Source organism: Heterodontus francisci, chromosome 26 (genome assembly GCF_036365525.1).
Source record: "Heterodontus francisci isolate sHetFra1 chromosome 26, sHetFra1.hap1, whole genome shotgun sequence".
NCBI classification, from domain to species: Eukaryota; Metazoa; Chordata; class Chondrichthyes; order Heterodontiformes; family Heterodontidae; genus Heterodontus; species Heterodontus francisci.
Window position 1 is genome coordinate 68,289,319 of NC_090396.1, and position 23,735 is coordinate 68,313,053.

The window sequence follows — 23,735 nt, forward strand, 5'->3', positions numbered from 1 at the left end:
TATTAAAAACAGGACTGCCATGCAGTTAAAATGCAAATGCATTCTCCAAGGACAGTGAAACCTCAATGTCAACCTCAGTATCTACAGGGGTGGAAGAACCCCAATCACATTTACCAAACTAGTGTGTAAAACTGGCTTGTTATAATATAAAATAGTCCAGTGCTGAAATGGTCTTTTCCTAGTGGTTGAAATACAGATCCATGATTTTATCAGTTGGCTTTTCTGATTATTCTTTTCAGGCTATATTTTGCATTATTGAAGTTATTCTCTCTAAATCAGTCTATTAAAAACATCAAACAATATCAATACCACAAACAAGAAATGCTGGAATCGCTCAGCAGGTCTGGCAGCATCTGTGGAAAGAGAAGCAGAGTTAACGTTTCGGGTCAGTGACCCTTCTTCAGTTCCGAAGAAGGGTCACTGACCCGAAACGTTAACTCTGCTTCTCTTTCCACAGATGCTGCCAGACCTGCTGAGCGATTCCAGCATTTCTTGTTTTTGTTTCAGATTTCCAGCATCCGCAGTATTTTGCTTTTATTATATCAATACCACATACTGAGCAGGGTGAGAGTTTGACAGTGGGGTTGAGTATGCTTGTTAAATTGTGGGGGTTTTTTGGTAAATGGATTAAACCATGTTTTGCATCAAGAATAATATTTTGAATGTTTACAAATGTTCCCCAGTAAATACTATTACAAATACTTACTGATATTTGTCTGTACTTAAACAGTTTGTTGCAGTTTTTTTTTAAAAAGGATCAGATTTCTTGAGAAGCATCAATCTGGAGAGATAAATGACGGCTAGAATAAATGTAAAATGAGATGTCGTGTGGTTCTGAATTTCTTAACGTTAATAGCCATTGGAGACAGACTGTTTGAGGCTTGGATGTTTAATCTGCAGTTGTGAGAATAGAGCACACACAATAATCTACAACAGTGAGATCCACTATTGTGGCCCCTTCTTCTGTTGTGAATCAAACAATTAATATTCAAAGAGAAAGTCTCACACCAGTGAATGCTGAAAACAGTGTTGGTGATATTGCCATGAGACCGTCTGTGAGAGAGCAAATCTATCATCAGTACAGTTAGCGCCATAGCCCCATCAATTACTCACCATCAACTGTGTTTGTGTATTTATTCACACTACTGTACTGCTGAAGAAATAATAAATTAAATAGAAATTTCACAGTAGGCATCTGGATGAGAATGAACGGTTAATGTTTAGGGCATGAGAAGCCTGTTAACCCCTCTTTCTCCAAATAACATCCTGTACATTTCAGCATTTTCTACTTTTATTTCAGATTTCCAGCAGTCTGTTATCTTTTTATTACCTGTTCTCTGTACTTTCATTAAACATTAACAATAGGCAAAGGATATTCATAAATCTTCTTTGTAATTAAAGTCATAGCTTTTTTTTTAAAACCCTGATAATGAGCCTCCCTCTTTAGCACCATCACAATGTTTTCCAAAAGTCACCACCCATATCCATGCCTGTAAAGTCGTTGTGTTACAAAGTGAATACTTTGCTGTGTTAATTTGTTCCTTTTTTTCTTCATGAATGCTCTGGTGGTGCATCCATGCACGTCTCCCATGGGTTTTGGGGCATGCGTGGCAGAGAGATCAAAAGAAGGGTAATCCCGCCGATGAAGAGGATGACAAAGGCAGAACAGGCACAAGCAAAGGACCAGGAGTAGTGGTACTGGATCCAAATGGTCTCTTTGCTGTCTATCATCCGTTTCACTGATTGTCGCATGACCTCCACAGAAATAATGATGCACAGCCCTGGAATAAAGTCAGGTGGAATGAGTCAGGAGCTGTCAACACCAACTGTGGGCGTAATGCACAGCATTATCACATTCAAAAACACACATGCTTCGTTCAACATTTATGGGGGTTAGCTCCTTGGGCACGGAGTGGGTGGACTGTATTGTCTGATGGACCTTGCAGGTAGGAACCTCACAGCACTCAGGAAAATTCTCCTGTAGGGTTGTTCCAATCGTTTTATAACCACAGATTGTGATTTAGGCCCTTAAAGTATATACGGAGTGTTTCACCTTCCCCTCCCAACAACTTCCCAAAATAGATTTGATTGCACAGCCCATAAATTGACCAAGCAGATGGTTTATATTGTACACGGTGACACAGCCACATGCTAGAGGGAGGAGTTGTTTTGTCATAAAGTGCTCTGGTTTCCTACCCTCCAGTGCCCGCTAGTGACAAAAATGACAAGGAGAGGTTGCCTACACCCCAGACTCACTCCATTTATTCAAGGGAGTCACAACTTTTCATCCAGTCTGAGATCTGACCTAGTGCTGCCTGACCCCAAGGGAACCAACTAGTTAAACTGATTACCTTTCACAAATGGGTTGACCAAATAACTGTGGACAGTGAAGTCTTGAATGAGTTATGTCTAGCAATCACCTGTGTTATACATAGGTGATGCAGTGGTAATGTCACTAAATTAGCAATCCAGAGGCCCAGGCAAATGCCCTGGGAACATGGGTTCAAATCCCATCATGGCAGCTAGTGGAATTTGAGTTCAATTAAGTAAATTCAATTAATAAAAATCTGGAATTAAAAGCTAGTCTCAGTAATGGTGCCATGAAACTATCATCGATTGTCGGAAAACCCCATCTGGTTCACTAACGTCCTTACCTGGTCTAGCCTACATGTGACTCCAGACCCACAGCAATGTGGTTGACTCCTAACTACACTCTGAAATAGCCTAGCAAGTCAATCAATTGTCAAGAGCAATTAGGGATGGGCAACAAATGCTGGTGTTGCCAGCGACGCCCACATCCCATGAAAGAATAAAAAAACCTCCTTGTGTTCAATTTATAACACATACCAGGTCAGTAATTAAAATGATTAAGCCCATCTAATGGCCCAGAGATTAGGTGCATTAACAAATGAGCTGTAAAAACCATGAAATATTACCCCTCGTGTCTGGTGGCTGAGGAACAACATCCCAGTGAGAGGCAGAACTTGTTAGAAATCGGGGTGTTGCTGTCAATTAAGCCTTTAACCCCTTATTCTCAAGTTCTGAAATGATTTGAAGTGATAACAGTGATAATTGGTGACAGTGCTTATACTTTATTCAGTATAAGTAAGATTTGAGGCATGCTCATGTCTGAGCAGCAATATGAAAGCATTACAATTATGTCCTGGGTAGAGGTGCGATCTCCACATAACTGCTCCCTGGTCGTGTCCTAGAAACCATGGTGTCAGTCAATGTGACACGTAATACCATGTCTACAATCTCAGTACTCAGGGAATCCCTTCATTTATGTTCTTTATACAGCAAAGGCTATGGAGACCGATTTAACCCAATCATAACTTTGCTATTATTTGAACAGCCCAATTGCAAAAGCATCTTCCCACCCAAGCCAGGTCAACCTCCCAATGCTCAAACTCCTATCAGCTCACTAACAATTTCAATATTAGTGCCTGGCCAAAGTAAGGCAAACATGGCATCTTGTCTGGGCTTCAAAGCACTATTGTTTTCTCTGGAATTCTGCTGAAATGTTTATCTTTTAGTTTTCTTACAGAAGCATGTCTGTTTTCATATTCTGCTAAATTTTTTAAAATTTTTATTTTAGAGATACAGCACTGAAACAGGCCCTTCGGCCCACTGAGTCTGTGCTGACCAACAACCACCCATTTATACTAACCCTAGAGTAATCCCATATTCCCTACCACCTACCTACACTAGGGGCAATTTACAATGGCCAATTTACCTATCACCTGCAAGTCTTTGGCGGTGGGAGGAAACCGGAGCACCCGGCAAAAACCTACATGGTCACAGGGAGAACTTGCAAACTCCGCACAGGCAGTACCCAGAATCGAACCTGGGTCCCGAGAGCTGTGAGACTGCAGTGCTAACCACTGCGCCGCCCAAAGTTTACTTTTTTATAATTTGTTCAATGAAGGTCCAAATCTCAAATCCCATTGAACCACCTCTCAGCCACTTTAACCACGGTGTATCACAAGCAGGGTTAAAATATGGTTCACTATACAGCCAGTCACAGTGTTTAAGTTAGCTGTCATTAATTAGCAAGAAAACCCAATATAGGGATTTCCCAGGATTCTTACACATCAGTTGCAAGGCTAGAAGGAGGGAATAAGAAGTATGAGCCCAGATTATGTTCGTCAGGACATCTCATGGCACGCCCAATTGGGTAGACTTGATCGTACACATTTAGGCTTGCTCATGTACATTTAGGTTTTTAAAATTTTTGTCCACAGAGTTGCTAGAAAAGAAAGACTTGCATTTATTCACGACCACCAGACATTTCAAAGCACTTTACAGCCAATGAAGTACTTGAGAAGTGTAGTCACTGTTGTAATGTAGGAAATGCAGCAGCCAATTTGTGCACAGCAAGCTCCCACAAAGAGCAATGCGATAATGCCCAGATAATCTGTGGTTTTGTGATGTTGTTTAAGGGGAGAACTCCCCTGTTCTTTGAAATAGTGCCATGGAATCATTTACATCCACTCAACTAGGCATAGGGGGCAGTGCGAACTGATAATGACACAGAGGACAACAAGTCAATGAGGTTAAAGGATTGAGAAATAAACAGAGGAATGATTGAGAAGGTGGGCGAAATAGTATGTGTGAATTCAATGTCAAGCAGGTGCAGAAAAGAAAGAATAAAGAGTGAAAGAAAGTTTGACAAAGAGAGGAAAAGACAAAGGTAAAAAAAATTAAAATTTATAATTTGACATTTTTGTAATCAACAATTCACTACCTGAAGAAATGAGATTCCACGCTTTTAATTGTTCACTTTCTGGGCATGAGAGGTTGATTGGCAGTCATTACTCTTTTTAATGACATGATAATTGTTATTTATGCTGCTAATCACTAGACTTAACTATCTACGGCAAGATTAATGGGCAATTAATATGCAGCAATTTATCAAAAACATGGGGAAGTTGAGAGCGAGATGTCATTTTCATGAAGTTAATGGCAGACCAGCACAAATCATTGATCAACTTGTAGTGATTCGCAATTAGCGGGGAATCTCCTGCTGACTGAATTGTTCATTAATAACAGCGAGTGTTGTTCACACGCAGTTACTTTTTTCAGCAAACTCTGGGCCATTAGTTAAGATATTCTGAGTGGTTCCTGTGTATTTTTTCACTCCATCTGCCTCAATCCAGCACACCCATGGAACATGAAGCACACTTTGTTGAGGTAATCCCATCATAGAACATGCTATTTGTCCAAGCATTATCTCAATCAAAAACAGGCTTTAATGAAAATAAATTTAAGATGCAGTATGGCTGTTAACTCTCTGGCCACAGCACAGAGCCAAACCTACCTGAGAAGATGAAGAACATGCCAGCCGGTTTCAGGAAATAATCCAGTGTCTTGTTGAAGGAGAGTAGTACACAGACTGTGCCAAGCACCATGAATCCTACGCTGATGATGGCAATAGCTGCCGCCGATATACTGTATTCTGGAGAAAGAATAACAGGTGCAGAAAAGCCACGGATTATTTGAGCAGAAATGTATTTTCTGGTTCACTCACTCGCCGCTGAGCTCCTGTTTTGTATTCTCCCAGGAAGAGCTAGGATACCCAGGATACTAGTCAATATATAGAGTGGCAGCATGCAGCAAAGGTTTGACAATAAATCTCCCTCAAATATAATCCTCCTTTCACATGAGTCTCTGCAAAATCCGACGGTGGGGCCTAAAATTCAGCTTGCACTGTGCCAGCAGTGTGCAGGGCAGCCCAGTTTTGAAAAGGAGCCCTCAAACAGACTTTTGGCCCTCTATTTGAATAGAAAAAGACCTGACGACTGTTTCAGGTGACCTTCTTGGACACCTCTTTCTCTGTGCGTGCTGCACTTTTGGCCTGCCCAGCATATTGGCTCCTTAGGTGCCCACGCTGAGCTGGAAAAGCAGATGCGGCATCATTGAATTTCTATCAGAGTAAATGGTGCAGCTTCTGTATGTGAGCAAACACGATATTAGCCTTGGTGGCCCAGTGTTCAAGGGCGCATCCAGTATGGTGCTGACCAGAAAGATTGGAAGGGCCTGTGTTTAAATTTGGTTGGAGTAGTGAGTTAGGCGGTTTCAGTTGGGATGACAACATGGGCTCTGGAATAGGAAAAAAAAATCCACCAAGTTTGTGTTCCTGATTCACGTTGGACATTTCATATATGAATGCCAGCTCAGCTCCCTCCCACTTTTCTGGATTAACCAGAGCATATTCAGAAAGTTTAAGCTTTGGGGTTTCTTTTTTAAACACATCTTGTGTTCTTTTGGTTACAGTTTGCAACACCAATTGTTTGATACTTTTTCAAGACCCATTCTGGCAGTAGGTTATCACTTTTTGTCAAAAATCCAGGGCAACAAGTTCTGTGAAAATGAAATCTTTTTAAAGGGGGTGGGTTACCATTGTTGGCCAGCACAGGCACGGGTACATTGGGCTTAATGGCCTCCTTCTATGCTCATCATTCGATAATTGATTCTATGAATATGACCATTTTGGTGTTTGCTCCTAGTTTTCAGCAGCAGGATCAATATTGTTTTCAGCAATTTTATAAAAATCGTAATCATTTTAATGAAAATCCAGCATATATGAAACAACCAATCTGGTACTTAGTACAAACCAGCCAGCCTCAGGTTTGATCCTTGGGTCCGTGCTGGGTGACTTGATCTCAGCAAGGCTGTGGCATTCTGTGCTGTATCTGCCCTGACCGTTGTGGGCTATTCAAGGTTCCTGCTGTCCAGAGCCTTCTGCTTGGGATGTGAAGTAAGCCCAGGATCAGGCTTCACTGTAACACCTCCCCTGATGGAATGATCATTTAGGAAGATTGGTCACTTCTGTGACATTTCTAAAGTGCCTGTGGAACCATACGCTAACTTTCAGGGTAGGAATGGGAGAACACTGGGGTAAGTAGGTTTCAAAATAGTGCACGCCTCTCCATCTCACAGCTTTGATTTTTAACTTGTGAGGTTGATAGTAACTCCATCACCCCTTCATCAGTTATACAGTCACATCTAAAAATTGTGCCCCTCGTTCATTATCCTTTATTACAGCATCAGATAACCTGATGGATAACCTGATGGATAACTGGCCGAGTTGATCCCACAGCTGCAAAAGATCCTACAGCTCTCAGTCACTTACCCTTCTGAGTGGTAACTTGGAATATCTCTGCATTCTCTCCTGACGTGAAGTGCTTGAAATACGTGCAGTTATATTCTGAACAAAAGTAAAATAGTAGAAATGAGCAAAGTGAAGTGGGGACTGGGACTTCCTTATGGGTCAGTTTGTTTGGACCAAGTATAACTTAACCTTTCAAGTTCACTCCCTCTATAAATACTGCACAGTTTCCCCCTGCCATGGAATATATTCAACCCACCCAAACATCTGAGGCAATTGACCAAATGCTAGTTAAATCTTCAAGGCAAAGTTCTAAATGAAATGTTGCCCTGACTCTTCGAAATATTCAAATGAAACTCTCGGATGTTAATTCAACCTCATAAACCACGTCTCCAACTCTATTTATTCATGCATATCCCATCACTAGAGGAAACATGATCTTCCTAAGTATTTGATCATCCATGTCTATCCTTAACTTGCAATCCCAATTTTTAATAGATATTTATCAAATTCTTTTTGAAGGGGTTTGGTTCCCCCAAAAATATTATTCACAGAGTTCATCTGAAGATGAAAGTGATGTTTCAGCTTGACTCGGTGACATTCTCACTTCTCGGTTGTAAGTTTGAGCACTGCACCAAGAGTTTGAACCATAATCTAGTCCACATTCCAGGGAGGCACTGAGGGAAAGTGGGAGTGTTGGAAGTGCTGTCCTTCATAGCCGCTCCGGTAGACGTTACTGATTTCAAGAAGCTAATAGAAAAAGAGCAGAGTTCTCTTGGAACCCTGGCCAACATTGCTACCTTAAACACCACAACCAAAAACAGATTAACTGGTCACTCATCTCATTGTTGTTAGTGGGAACCGACAGTCACTGCATGTTGTTCCTGAAATACATTGAGGTATGATATAGTACTATGTAAATATGAGTCTTAATTACTTACTAATTGGACATCGACAAGATATCTCCAAAAGGGGAATGGCCATGACATTTTTTTTTATTCATTCATGGGATGTGGGCGTCACTGGCTATGCCAGCATTTATTGCCAATCCCGAGTTGCCCATGAGAAGGTGGTGGTGAGCTGATAGTGTAGTTTTACAGTAAATATTTATGACTAGGCAATCTCCTGAGACATTGAATATGGTCACTTTTGTATTGTTTTCTAATATCATTGTGTTACTGTTTGTCTTTGTCTTTTCTTTTGCTTCTCACTTTAAGGTGGTTAGTGGCCTGGTATGGTATAGTGTAGTATTGTGTAGCATGTTATGGTGTATGGTGTAGTATAGTGTGGTGTGTAGTGTGTTGTAGTGTGATGTGATGTAGCATGGTGTGTAGCTTGGTGCGATGTGGGTTACTTTTGTGCAGAGTGGTGTAGCATGGTATGCTGTGGTGAAAGCATGATTTTGATGTAGTGTAGTGTATGATGTGCTGTGGCAGCCTATTACCCTTCACAATCACACATGCTTCCCCCAACGTTTTTGCTTCTATAGCACACACTACTTGTTCAACTTCCCACTATCCTCTCCTTCCTACCACCCCTTCAACACTAACCTTACTTCTTTCTTTCCTTTTGTATTATCCATTTAACCCCTATATCCTCCCCGCCTCCTTATTTTGCTGTCAATCACCTCACCATTAACCCTCCATCAACTCACCCCCAAATCCTATTTTTACCTCCTAGCTGAATGATATGGTACCAGAGGCCTCTCAGCCTCAACTCTTCTGTTTCCCCTTTTCCTTCTCTAATTCCTGTTTCCCTCAAAGAGGCTTTGCTTCATTTCAAATTTCAATGTACGTTAAAAAAAATTTTTTAAATAAAATTAAATTAGAATGATGAAAGACATTGTCTGCCTTTTTCTCTATCCATTAGTCTCTCTCTTTCTCATAGGTGCTAGCAATTAGGATATATCTCGCAGGTGTAAACAATTGTCATTGACCTTTTCTATCTGTTCCGACAAAAGTCATCAACTCGAAACTCTGTTTCTCTCTTCACAAATGCTGCCTGCAGTATTTCAGCACTTTTTTGCCTTTATTTCTTATTTCCAGCAACCACAGTATTTTACTTTTGTACATGTAGACAATTCATTAGCTTCAAAATTCAACCATTTTATTGAAAATTGAATTAATAGTAACATGAAGTCTCTCTCTCTTTCTCTGTACTCTCCTTTCTCTCCCTATGTCTCTGCCCTTAGTCTCTCTCTTTCTGTCTTTCTCAGCTTAATGCAGTTTCTGAAGGTTATCGAACACAAAGTATGTAAGCAGAATTTATCTCATTTAAACATAAAATTCTTAAGGGGCTTGACAGGATAAATGCTAAGAACGTTTCCGCTGGCTGGAAAGTTCAGAACTAGGGGGTTATAGTCTCAGGATAAGGGGTCAGCCATTTAGGTCCAAAATGAGGATAAATTTTCATCACACAGAGGATTGTGAATCTTTGGAATTCTCTGCCTCAGAGAGCTGTGGATGCGGTTGTTGAGCATATTCAAGACTGAAATCGATAGATTTACAGATACTAAGGGAACCAAGGGATATGGGGATAGGGTAAGAAAGTGGAATTGATGTGGAGGATCAGCCATGATCTTATTGAATGGCAGGGCAGGCTCAAGAGGCCGTGTGGTCTACTCCTCTTATTTCTTATGTTCTTATGAACATTATCATTTTTCTTTCACACATATATATAGCCTCTTTTTTAAAAAAAAACATAAATATTACTTCAATAATGTTTCTGAAATTTAACCTCTTGCTATGCTGAATCGTTTGAAGAAAAACTGCTGATTGGAAAAGCATAGAAGCTGAAGAAAAATATCTCATCAGTACAGGAGACTCAGTGGTATTGATGCATCCTCAAAAATTAGGTATGCTGCTCATACTCAGACTGCACAATCTAAACACAGCTCACAGAATCACAGCTCTAGGCAAAAGTATCAAGCCCAGGCATTTGGGAAAGGTTGAGACCAAGTAAAACCTTAAAAACACAAGAGACAATTGAGCAAATAAATACAATCAAGTTGTTGTGAAATATAAAAAAGTTTAGATTTTTTATTGGGTTTTGATCATTATTTTGGGCACTCGAGAAAAGCAGGGAAGGAGATTCAGAAAACATTTTGAGTGAATTGTGGGAACCCAGTGATCTGATTGTGCAATCGTGGGGTGATCTCCTCTCGTTATAAAATAACAGTGATTGTATGTCACACAACGTGACACCTTTAACACTGAAAGGGCCTGTCAAAGCAGCGCCAATAGGAATAACAACTACTGTACTTATCGATTAATGTGCTAGTCCAAATTTAAAGGATAAAGATCTCTTTTATGTGTTAAGTCCGATGTGAAATTAATTGGAAATCTGCATCCAGTTCCGATTGGGCACAAACCTATAGGACAAAACTGTCTCTAGCCTGGCAATAATTGGCACTCCTACTTGGACAGAACACAGGATGGCTGAGGTGGGATTATGAGGAAAATGCTTTATTGGTGCAGTAAGTGTTGCTCTTTTCAGATTGGGGGCTGATGAATATTGTTGTGGCAGTGTAGAAAATAGAAAATCAGGATTTTTTTTCAAAAAGGTGTGAAGCTTGTAAGTGTTGATGTTTAAATAGACTTAGGTGTGCTTGTACAAGGAATGCAGAAAGTTAGCAGGCAGGTACAGCAAGCAATTAGGAAGGCAAATAACATTTTTTAGCCTTTATTGCAAGGGGATTGGAGTACAGGAATAAAAAGGTCGTGCGACAGTTGTACAGGGTTTTGGTGAGACCACATCTGGAATACTGCGCAGTCTTGGTCTCCACATTTAAGAAAGGATATACTTGCATTGGAGATGGTACAGCGAAGGTTCACCGAATTGGTTCCTGGGAAGAGGGGGTTGTCCAGTAAGTTGGGTCTATATTCTCTGGAGTTTAGAAAAATGAGAGGTGATCTCCTTGAAACATACAAGGTTAAACACTGAGAAATTGTTCCCGCTGGCCGGGGAATCTAAAACACGGGGACACAGTCTCAGGATAAGGGGCCGATCATTTAGGACTGACATGAGGGCTCACTCAAAGGGTTGTGAATCTTTGGAATTCTCTACCCCAGAGGGTTGTGGATGCTCCATCGTTGTATACATTTAAGGCTGCGATAGACAGATTTTTGGTCTCTCAGGGAATCAAGGGGTATGAGGAGCTGGTGGGAAAGTGCAGTTGAAGCCCAAGATCAGCCCTGATTGTATTGAATGGCGGAGCAGGCTGAATGGGCGATATGGTCTCCTCCTACTCCTATTTCTTATGTTCTTGTGAAGAGAGAGCTTCACTCCAGTCTGTCTGTGCTTGATGCTGAGCCTGGGAATGTGAACTGGAAAGGATTCCATTCCCCGGGTTTAATATCTCTCACCTCAGTGGACTCACAAACAATAGGAACTGAGTTAACAAATACAAAACAATGATGAAAGAATTTGCATTTATATACTGTTTTTAATGACCTCAGGATGTCCCAAAATGCTTTACAGTCAATGAAGTAGTTTTTGAAGTGTAGTCACTATTGGAAAGCAGGAAATGTGGAAGCCAATTGGCTCACAAACAGCAATGTGATAATGACCAGATAATCTAAATTAGTGATGTTAGTTGAGGGATAAATATTAACCTGGACACTGGGGAGAGCTCCCCTGCTCTTCTTCCAAATAATGCCATACGAACTAGCATGGTCACCTGAGAAGGCAGACAGGGCCTTGCTTTAACATCTCATCCTAAGGACGGCACCTCCAACAATGCAGCACTTCTTCAGTACCACACTGGAGTGTTAATTTAGATTCTTGTGCTCAAGTTTCTGAAGTGGGACTCAAACTCACAACTTTCTGACTCAGAGGTGAGAGGGCGATCAACTGAGCCATGGTTAACATGTATGAAGTGATGGAATTCTCAAGATAGTATAATAACATCACATGGTATGCCCAACTCCAGACAGACAAGGTTAGGATGACTCTCTGACCCCCAAAGGCACAGGGATCTCCAAGTTGAAAACCTAAGACCTACCTAAATGATTTTACAGAAGCCTGCAGTGTACAATTACTAGCACATCTCAGTGACCTGACATCTTGGCGGCCCTGTAGAAGGGGAATTATAAAATAACTGGTAAGATTCGGATTACTTGATTACCAGTTTATCAACCCGGCTTATTGTCAGATTTCCATGGAAGAGAACCAAAAGTGCAACATTCAAATTGAATGCTCATTTCACAAGAACATCTGAAGCATTTTACTGCTGCCTGGTTATTTACCATTGTAGGTTATTGTTTGTAATGTAATACAAGGTGTATTTATAGCGAGAAAGGCATTTAAAATTTCCAGTTGTAAATGACTGCTGAGAGTTCTTGGCTGATTCATTTAAATGGTGTTGGGCCTGTTTAGGGGGCCCATCAATCATGCTGCTTTGCTACAGAGTCAAAATTAAATGTGCACATTGAAAGTGGGAGATTTCATCCCAGTGCCAAATACATCGCTGACAAGCTTACACTATTGAAGTGAGTTGACAGCCATTAAGTGCAGCCCTGCAATGTATATACACAACCTCAAGCACACTTTGCTTGAGGGTATCTTAAAGCTCTTTACAGCAATGAAGTACTCTAAGTGTAGTCCCTGTTTTAATGTAGGAAATGTAGTAGCCAATTTGTGCACAAACAACAATATCCAGCAATATTCCCTCTAAATTTTCTTTATGGCGTGGGGTCTGTTAATTCAATGCTTGGTACCTTTACATTTTTTGCATAACTGTGAACACATGGTATCTTAAAAGAAACAACTTGTGAGCAGCTTACGCAGTGCTTTCCAGGTTGTTGTGTGACCCATAACCACACATACGCACAGCTTAGTGGGAATATTGGTGGCCTGATTATCTGTTTTAGTAATGTTGGTTCAGGAATTTTTTTGCTTTATCCGGTAAGGGTAACATTTGTTGGCCTTCCCTAATTGCCCTTAAGAATGAAATATTAGCTAGACACCCACCCCCAACCTTCTTCAAATACTGACATGGGAGTCATTTGAGAGCGCCTCGGTTTAACATCTCATCTGAAAGACTGCACCTCCGACAGTACAGCACTCCTTCAATACTGCACTGGAGCATCACATTAGATTTTGTGCTGAAGGACCCGAGGACTGGAGGCAGAGTGTGAATGTGGGCATTTCTTTCTTTTGGGCCTCCTTATCTCGAGAGACAATGGATACGCGCCTGGAGGTGGTCAGTGGTTTGTGAAGCAGCGCCTGGAGTGGCTATAAAGGCCAATTCTGGAGTGACAGGCTCTTCCACAGGTGCTGCAGAGAAATTTGTTTGTTGGGGCTGTTGCACAGTTGGCTCTCCCCTTGCGCTTGTGTCTTTTTTCCTGCCAACTACTAAGTCTCTTCGACTCGCCACAATTTAGCCCTGTCTTTATGGCTGCCCGCCAGCTCTGGCGAATGCTGGCAACTGACTCCCACGACTTGTGATCAATGTCACACGATTTCATGTCGCGTTTGCAGACGTCTTTATAACGGAGACATGGACGGCCGGTGGGTCTGATACCAGTGGCGAGCTCGCTGTACAATATGTCTTTGGGGATCCTGCCATCTTCCATGCGGCTCACATGGCCAAGCCATCTCAAGCGCCGCTGACTCAGTAGTGTGTATAAGCTGGGGGTGTTGGCTGCTTCAAGGACTTCTGTGTTGGAGATATAGTCCTGCCACCTGATGCCAAGTATTCTCCGAAGGCAGCGAAGATGGAATGAATTGAGACGTCGCTCTTGGCTGGCATACGTTGTCCAGGCCTCGCTGCCGTAGAGCAAGGTACTGAGGACACAGGCCTGATACACTCGGACTTTTGTGTTCCGTGTCAGTGCGCCATTTTCCCACACTCTCTTGGCCAGTCTGGACATAGCAGTGGAAGCCTTACCCATGCGCTTGTTGATTTCTGCATCTAGAGACAGGTTACTGGTGATAGTTGAGCCTAGGTAGGTGAACTCTTGAACCACTTCCAGAGCGTGGTCGCCAATATTGATGGATGGAGCATTTCTGACATCCTGCCCCATGATGTTCGTTTTCTTGAGGCTGATGGTTAGGCCAAATTCATTGCAGGCAGACGCAAACCTGTCGATGAGACTCTGCAGGCATTCTTCAGTGTGAGATGTTAAAGCAGCATCGTCAGCAAAGAGGAGTTCTCTGATGAGGACTTTCCGTACTTTGGACTTCGCTCTTAGACGGGCAAGGTTGAACAACCTGCCCCCTGATCTTGTGTGGAGGAAAATTTGTGGGCATTAGAGATGGCGAATCGCCCTTTGTGCTTGTGTATGTGCTCTGTTTACCCTTAAACATAACTGAATTCTTGATGCTCAGGTATTCCTGGAACTCACTGCCTCTGAGGGTGGTGGAAGACAAGATGATGAATGATTTCAAAAGGAAATTGGATGGACATGGTTGGTTGATGGTCGGCACAGACTCGGTGGGCCAAAGGGCCTGTTTCAGTGCTGTATCTCTCTATGACTCTATTACACTTGAGGGAAATGAACTTGCAGGGTTACGGGGCCAAAGTGGGGGGAATGGGACTGATTGTATTGCCTTGCAGAGAGCTGACATGGACTCAATGGGCTGAATGGCCTCCTCCTGTGCTGTAATGATTCTACGGCATGGGCGAGCACAGCAGAAAGCACCTCTTTAATACACAAAACTGAAACGTGCAGTAGAATGGACAAGGCCGTCAATGTTCTGTTGGAAATACAGTTCTGGATTAATGAACAAATGAGTGAAAGTGAGCAGGGACACAAGCCCTGATCGTGAGAACCTTCCTGCAGATTTTATATGGTGTCACATCAACACACAAACGCTCCATGAAAATAGACCTTGTGTGATCACATTGACCAGTAACTGTGTCTGTTCCCAAGGGATATTGTTTAACAAATGACTGTAGATTCAGGTGCTGACTCTAATGAAAGGAAGGGACATAGTGTGGATAATTGCAGAACACTGAAATAACAATTATCAGATTAAAACATCCCACCAACACCTCGTGAACTTGATTTTACAAATCCCTGTGACACACGTTGAGAAAAGTGCAAAGCATGTGCCACATGGTGAATGATCTGTGAGGAGAGCAGAGCTGTGGGGATGATGGATCCTGAACTGGTGACACTGAACTCTGGCCAGTTCTTGAGGGAGGAAGCACACTCAATCTCAGAGTTGTGCAGATTATTTATTGTATATAAACTCTTGGGAAAGCTTCCAAATGTAACCTGATTCCAGAGTGGATCTTGCTGCTGGTATAGTTTTAGAACAAGCACTGACTCAGTGTAGTAAACTACCCAGGTCAATCTGAAAGACCTTCCTAAAATCCAAGTAAACTGTAGAATCCATTATGTGTTCCATTTTAGCCCTTTGATGTTATTATAAGGCAGTTAATGGATACTATAACATATTGGAAACAACAATAATTTGCATTTATATAGCACCTTTAACATAATAAAACGTCCGCAGACACTTTGTTTTCAAACAAAATTAGACAGGGAGTCACATAAGGAGATATTAGGATTTCAGGAGCATCTTAGAGGAGAAAAGAGAGGCAGAGAGGATTAGGGAGGGAATTCCAGAGCTTAGGGCCCAGGCAGCTGAAGGCAGGACTGCTAATGGTGGGCTGATTAAAATCGGGGATGCACAAGAGGCCAGAATTAGATGAGTGCAGATATCTCAGAAGGTTGTGGGGCTGGAGGAGATTACAAAGATAGGGAGGAGCAAGCCCATGGAGGGATTTGAAAACAAAGATGAGAATTTTAAAATCGAGGTGTTGCTTAACAGCAACTACAGGCCAGTCGATTTAACCTCGGTGGTGAGAAAACTTTCAGAAACGATAATCGAGACAAAATTAACAGTCATTTGGACAAGTGTGGATTAAAGTAAAGGAAACTACATAGCTTTGTTAAAGGTAAATCGTATTTAACTAATTGAGTTTTTTGATGAGGTGACAGAGATGGTGGTGAGGGCAATGCAGTTGATGTGATGTATATAGAATTCCAAAAGACATTTAATAAAGTGCCACATAATAGGCTTGCCAGCAAAGTTGAAGCCCATGGAATAAAAGGGAAAGTGGCAGCATGGATACGAGGTTGGCTGAGTGACAGGAAACAGAGAGTAGTGGTAAACGGTTATTTTCAATGGAGAAAGGTAGATAGTGGGTTCCCCACAGGTTGGTACTAAAGACCACTGCTTTTCTTGATATATATTAATGACCTAGACTTGGATGTACAGCACACAATTTCAAAATATGCAGACATCACAAAACTTGGAAGTATTGTGAACTGTGAGGAGGATAGTGATCGTCTTCAAGAGACATAGACAGGCTGGTGGAATGGGCGGACAAGTGGTAGATGAAATTTAATACAGAGAGGTGTGAAATGATACTGTAGGGGAGACTGGCTTATGGAAATCATGGGATACTTAGCGTAACTTAGCTCCCTGAAACTTGCGAAAAGCTTGCCTGTTAGACACACAAATCACATGAATAGCTAATCAAGAGTTTGATGAGGTGAATAATATATTCAAGGCAGGATGAGATTAGGGAAGACAGTAGATGGGAGATGATGTAATTAAAGAAACAGCTTGTCAAGTAAACCTCCTGTAAACTGTATAAAATGCCAGCTCAAACATTATATTAGTAGAACCCCTACAATCATTCATAAGAGTAGGACTTCTCCTTGCATGCTCGTAAATAAAGATCGCTCATTTATACAAGACATCCGACTCTCGAGGTATTTTTGGTTACCGGGACAAGCTCTCACCCTTACAATACATTTTGGGTGGAAGAACAAGGAGAGGCAATATAAAAGATATAATTCTAAAGGGGATGCAGGAACAGAGAGACCTGGGGGTTTATGTACACATAACTTAAAAGGTGGCAAGGCAGGTTGAGAAAGTAGTGGAAAGAAAATTCAGGACGCTGGGCTTTATAAATAGAGGTATAGAAGCATAGAAATTATAATGAACCTTTATGAAACATTGATTCAGCCTCAACTGGAATATTGTGTGCAATTCTGGGCACCACACTTTAGGAAGGAATTTTTTATTCATTCATGGGATGTGGGCGTCGCTGGCCAAGCCAGCATTTATTGCCCATCCCTAATTGCCCTTGAGAAGGTGGTGGTGAGCTGCCTTCTTGAACCGCTGCAGTCCATTTGGGGTAGGTACACCCAGAGTGCTGTTCGGAAGGGAGTTCCAGGATTTTGACCCAGCGACAGTGAAGGAATGGTGATATAGTTCCTAGTCAGGATGGTGTGTGACTTGGAGGGGAACTTGCAGGTGATGGTGTTCCCATGCATTTGCTGCCCTTGTCCTTCTAGTTGGTAGAGGTCGCGGGTTTGGAAGGTGCTGTCTAAGGAGCCTTGGTGCATTGCTGCAGTGCATCTTGTAGATGGTACACACTGTTGCCACTGTGCGTCGGTGGTGGAGGGAGTGAATGTTTGTAGATGGGGTGCCAATCAAGCGGGCTGCTTTATCCTGGATGGTGTTGAGCTTCTTGAGTGTTGTTGGAGCTGCACCCAAGGCAAGTGGAGAGTATTCCATCACACTCCTGACTTGTGCCTTGTAGATGGTGGACAGGCTTTGGGGAGTCAGGAGGTGAGTTACTCACTGCAGGATTCCTAGCCTCTGACCTGCTCTTGTAGCCACGGTATTTATATGGCTACTCCAGTTCAGTTTCTGGTGAATGGTAGCCCCTAGGATGTTGATCGTGGGGGATTCAGTGATGACAATGCCATTGAATGTCAAGGGGAGATGGTTCGATTCTCTCTTGTTGGAGATGGTCATTGCCTGGCACTTGTGTGGCGTGAATGTTACTTGCCACTTATCAGCCCAAGCCTGGATATTGTCCAAGTCTCGCTGCATTTCTACACTGACTGCTTCAGTATCTGAGGAGTCACGAATGGTGCTGAACATTGTGCATGCATCAGCGAACATCTCCACTTCTGACCTTATGATTGAAGGAAGGCCATTGATGAAGCAGCTGAAGATGGTTGGGCCTAGGACACTACCCTGAGGAACTCCTGCAGTGATGTCCTGGAGCTGTGATGATTGACCTCCAACAACCACAACCATCTTCCTTTGTGCTAGGTATGACTCCAGCCAGCAGAGGGTTTTCCCCCGATTCCCATTGAATGATTCCAGGGATGAGGGACTTCAGTTATATGGTCAGATTGGAGAAGCTGGTGGTGTTCTCATTAGAGAAGAGAAGGTTGAGAGAAGATTTGATAGAGGTGATCAAAATCATGAGGGTTCTAGGCAGAGTAGACAGAGAGAAACTGGTTCCATTGGCAGATGGGTCAAGAACCAGAGGACACAAATTTAAGCTGATTGGCGAAAGAAGCAATGGCAACATGAGAATGAAAGTATTTATTCAGCAAGTGGTTCAGGTCTGGAATGCACTGCCTGAGAAAGTGGTGCTGGCAGATTCAATCATTGATTTCAAAGGGAATTGGATAAGCACCTGAAAGGAAAATAATTGCAGGAAGATGAAGAAAGGGTGGGGGAGTGGCACTAGATGAGTTATCTTTCCAGAGAGCTGGCACAGACACAATAGACTGAATGGCCTCCTTCTGTGGTGTAACATTCTATGATCCTATTATTCTATGTCAACTGGAAGTCAGTGTACGTCAGCAGGCAAAGGGGTGATGTGTAAATAGGATCTAGTGTGGTTGGGACACAGGCAGCAGAGTTTTGAATTACTTCTGTCTATGGACGGTAGAAGGTGGAAGGCTGGCCAGGAGTGCACAGAATAATCAAGTCTAGAGGCAACAAAGGCATGAATTAAGTTTTCAGCAACAGATGATCTAAGGCAAGGGTGGAGTCATGCAATGTTACAGAGGTGGAAATGGGCAGTCTTTATGATGATGTGGATGTGTGAGATCAAATATAACACCAAAGTTGCAAACAGTCTGGTTCAGCCTCAAACGGTTGCCAGGGAGAGGGATGGAGTCAGCGGTTAGTGAACAGAGTTTGTGACAGTGTCCAAAATCAGTGGCTTCAGTCTTCCCAATATTTAATTGGAGGAAATTTTTGTTCATCCAATACTGGATGTTGGACAAGCATCTGATAATTTAGAGACAGAGGAGGGGGCCAGGAAAAGTGGAAGAGAGGTAAAGCTGGGTGTGTGAGTGAGAAGACAAGTCATTGCTGTTGATTTTCTGACTATGACAGGATAGATAAGAATGAAACCAGGCAAGTGCAGTCCCACTCAGCCAGATGACATTGGAGAGACATTGGAGCTGAATTTTATGGTCAACCATGTCAAAGAATGCAGACGGGTTGAGGAGAATGGGAAGGAATAGTTTACCTTTGTCACAGTCAATTAGGATATTGAACTAAAGAAAGACGTGCAACAAAACAATGCATTTATGTAGCGTCTTTCACAGCCTCAGCCAATCAAGTACTTTTGAAGTTTAATGTAGGAACAGAACTAGAAAGAGGTAAAAGTGTGAATTCAAAAATGAAGACAGGGTGGACACAGATAACTACAGGTCAATTAGTCTTACGTCAATTGTATGTAAAATGATGGGACGCACTAAAGCTTGGGGCAGCCGCAGCAAAGGCTCAATGGGGAAAGACCACAGTGTAAGGTTCCCCCACCAAGCTGGACTGAGGGGCTGGATCCATGGGAAACCCCTCGAACTGTATCGTTAATATTCTCAATTGCTGTAAATGTAAAACTGTAATTGACATGACAATTGTGAAACGGAAGGGTTGGGAAGAAACTCATGACAGTATTGAAGGAAACTGATCTCCCTTGCAATGTTTGTATTTTTTGGTGCTGTTTGGAAACTGTTTGGCAATGTAATTTTTACAGATTTTTATGAATAAAGTATATTTTGGAAATAAAAAAAAAATGGGAATCAATTATTAGGAGTAAATCTGATGATTATCTTTACAATCAGTGAATAGCAGTCAACATGATTTAGAAAGTACAGATTCTACCTGACAAACATCTTTTGAGGAAGTGGCAACCAAAAATGGATGATGGTGAACTCTAAGATGTTGTGTCGTTCAATTTCCAAAGGTTATTGGAATTAAAAAGTTACCAGGTTAAGCCAAAAGCTTCCAAGTAAATCTTGGGAATGGATAAGAAATTGGCTAAAAAGTAGAAAACAACCAGTGCTTCTGAGAAAGAAATATGTGCTTTTATATAGCACCTCTCAAAAAAAAATCTCAGGGCATCCCAAAGTGCTTTGCAGCCAATGAAGCACTATTGTAATGTAGAAAATGTGACAGCCAATTGATACACAGCAAACTGCCTCAAACAGCAATGTGATAAAGAGCAGATAATCTATTTCAGTGATGTTGGATGAAAGATGACCAGGACACTGGGGGGAACTCCCCTGATGTCAACCTGAGAGGGTAGTTTTTCAGTTTAATGCAAGTTTGTTGTTTTTTTTTAATGTCTTATCCAAAAGATGGCACCTCTAACAGTGCAGCATCCCCTCAGTTCTACACTAGAGTGTCAGCCTAGGCTTGTGTGATCAAGTGTCTGGGGTAGGACGTGTACCCACGACCTTCAGACTCAGAGGCAAGTTTACCACCTCTGAGTAACAGCTGTCACAACACATTGAGGGAGTCAATGGTCCAATTTACAGCTGAAGCTGGGAGGGGCAGTAGAATCAAAGCAGGATTGGCGGAGAATTACAGAATGATTTAAAGAAATAGCAGATAAAATACAGTAAGGACTGCACCCAGGAAACATCTCCTCTCAGGACGGTATAGCCAGGGAACTGAGGCTGAGAGTTCAACATGTCCAACCAATGAGGAACAGAAATCGACAAACGTTTATTTAGTGAAAGGTAATGTTCATCGACTCAGACACATGCCAGGCATTCGGAGCAATGAAGAAAGGGAGATGCACGACTGCTGAAGTAATAGCTGCTAACGCAAAAGAGAACTTGCAGTATTAGCGCCAGGAGAAAGACCGGCCCTCTTTAGCTGGTGGAGTGAACTCCTGCAAAACTCAAGTGTAATCTAAGACCAACACCTGTTCAGCAACCAGCAGGGCGGGTCTTTTAGCTGAACATTTTCTATTCCATATATATTTGAATTAGTCATTCGAGTAAGTTGACGAATGCAGCAGAAATGCAATTGCCTTACTGAAGCTAACTGGGAATTCCACATGTTAATTATAATCTAGTTAATTAACAGGGTCTGAAAATTACTACAAATATTCATATTTAAGATTTTTGGCATATTGTCAGAGAACATTGAGAAAAGGTTACCAGTGACTCCACCAACATGCGCACTATCTCTGAGCTTCCAATACACCCACTCTCGCCCAATTCCCTTTCTTTTTAATTAACCGGCAGTTTTCTCAAAGGGGGAAAGGACTTCTCCGGTTTCTGAGGCCGAAACTCGGTGCAGTCTCTGTTTCTATCTGCTGAAGATCGCTTATGTACTAGAACAAAGTCTTATAAAGTATATAAATCTCGTCTAAGTGGCCAAGTGAAGACAGACAGGAGGTTAACACAAGCACATGTTGATGCCCGTCAGGAGCTTGTCTCAGTCCGTCTGCCAGTGTTTCACATGCATGAAGAATAGGAGTTTGCTGTCAATTGTAATATCAAGGTGTGTGTGTGAGGGCAGGATCCGTTCAGGTGGATTGATATGTGCAGTAGGTGTGAAAGACAGTTTGTTCCCTCCCGTTACCAGTAAAATCATCAGGTTTTTACATATCCGCAATATCTGAAATTCCTCTTATCAATGACATTTCTGTCGTCATTGTTTCGCAAAATGAAACCGATAGCCTCAGTGATTTGGAGCAAAATTGGGAATTCTTTAGTTCCCAATGGAAAGTTGAACAAACTAATGTCGGACAGTTTGATTCCTGGTCTCTCCCTCAGCGCCTGCTTCTAGTTAGTTCAGATGTGGAAGGTACAATTCAGCTGTCTCTTACCTCCAGGGAACCCCGTGCTCCCACAGCCTTTGCCCTCGGGATCCAGCGTGTGGACGAAGGTACTTTTAGTGCAGAGTCTCCACAGTCCAAAATGTGCCTCCTCACAGGTGCTGTTGGATCTCTCCAGCCTGGGGCTCAGAACTGCCCAAAAATCAGTGCTGACAGCGACCACCATTAATATCATTCCCACCGTCACGAAGCAGAAGGTGCATTTAATCTTCCCTGCTTTGCCCTCGTCCATTATGCCGGAGAAGACCCTGAGCTCTTTCCCCGGGTATGTCTTCTCTGACCCCACCCCCGCTTTGATTAGCGTCAGACTCTCTGTAATAAGACCGAGTTAAGCAGCACTGAGGTTTAAAGTTTCTAGCTGGGACTCTGGATGTGAACCTTGTTCCCTGTTCACACTCTGTGTCCCATACCCTGCATTTAATCCTTTCGGCCCATCGCACAGTTTGATATGATGAGATTCGGGAGAATGAGTCCTGGGCTGGGATTTTTGCTGAGGTCCATTTGACCATTGAGCCTCTGTTAGTCTCTCCGCTCCTCGGGTTACCATTGGAGGTTAGTGTGGCTCCGGGACTGAATTCCTTTCTATTAAGAGCTGCAGTCTGATGGGAACTGACAGTTTGTTTATGTAAAAACCACACAACCTAATTAAAACAAATCCCGAAGGTAACCAGTTACTGCAGGTTAGATTGCAGAGTTCTCAAAGGATGTAAAAACATTTCAGCTGCGTTTGGGGGCAAGTCTCCCGCTGCAGACCCTTCCAATAGTATTTCACACCAGGCTCTGTCTGACCCTGCTACATTTATCCACAAACACGTTGATCTGAGGGTGAATCTGGAGGTCCTTTACTTCGCCCTATTCTACACAGCCTCTCATTGTGGGTGACAGCAAACCCGGTGAGGAATGAGAATGGGCCCAGACGTGAGCACAAGTGAATGTGGAACATTTCAGTGAATGGGTGCAGTAAGTGAGAGGGACCGCGGGTTGTGGAGGAAATCAACTTCCAGAGATCATTCCGGCCTCTTGTCCCAGAGACACAGCTTTCCAGCCAAGGTCTACCCGAGGCCTCGAATCGGATCATAAATGTCCTGGAAAGAACCGCAGGAATGTTGTGGTAGCAGTTAAATCCCTGACATGACATTGTCTCAGTCCCAGTGGCAGCTCCTCCTGCAGTGACCACCCCTCAACCATCAAAACCACTGCAGCTTCAGACACTGTGTGTCTTTACACAATGTTTAAAATTAAATGGGACGAAGGCTCCATTGAAAGTCCAATAGTTCATCCTTGTGCCAACCAGGCTGAATGAAAAAAAGCCTCCAATGTAATTAGAGAAATGCTGAATGTTGAGTTTTGAAATGGTCATGTATTAACTCTGATTCTGGTCCATTATTATCTAACATTCAAACCCTCTTCACGCTATTGTGACATTATTTGCAGGATGTAGTGAAGAGTTGTAAAGTTCTGAAGACCCTCCCTCCACGGGAGTGACACTCCAATTGTCAGCTTGGCTTGTTTGTCATTGTTTCTGTTCGAGAGCTTCCTACCTTGTGGGTTCCAGATCCCTGTGAAAGGATCAGCCTGAAGATAAAGCTGGAAACGGGAGCAATTTTCAAAGAAACCTCTTAATAAGAACACGTCAGCTCTGTGATGCACCAATGGCCACATTTGGCCAAAGGCAGTTATTGTCAATTGGTATCTCATCTGGCGTGAGGA

The 23,735-nt window shown here is 42.5% G+C and overlaps 1 protein-coding gene across 1 annotated transcript; it reads right to left on the reverse strand.

The window, feature by feature from the left end:
* Positions 1-1,541: 1,541 nt before the first annotated feature.
* Positions 1,542-22,257, reverse strand: LOC137384582 (voltage-dependent calcium channel gamma-1 subunit-like). The gene is made up of 4 exons (XM_068058721.1): positions 22,017-22,257; positions 7,136-7,210; positions 5,321-5,458; positions 1,542-1,781 (listed from the first exon to the last, which is right to left on the reverse strand). The coding sequence occupies exons 1-4, from the start codon at positions 22,255-22,257 to the stop codon at positions 1,552-1,554; spliced, it is 684 nt and encodes a 227-aa protein (XP_067914822.1). The 3' UTR covers positions 1,542-1,551.
* Positions 22,258-23,735: the final 1,478 nt, after the last annotated feature.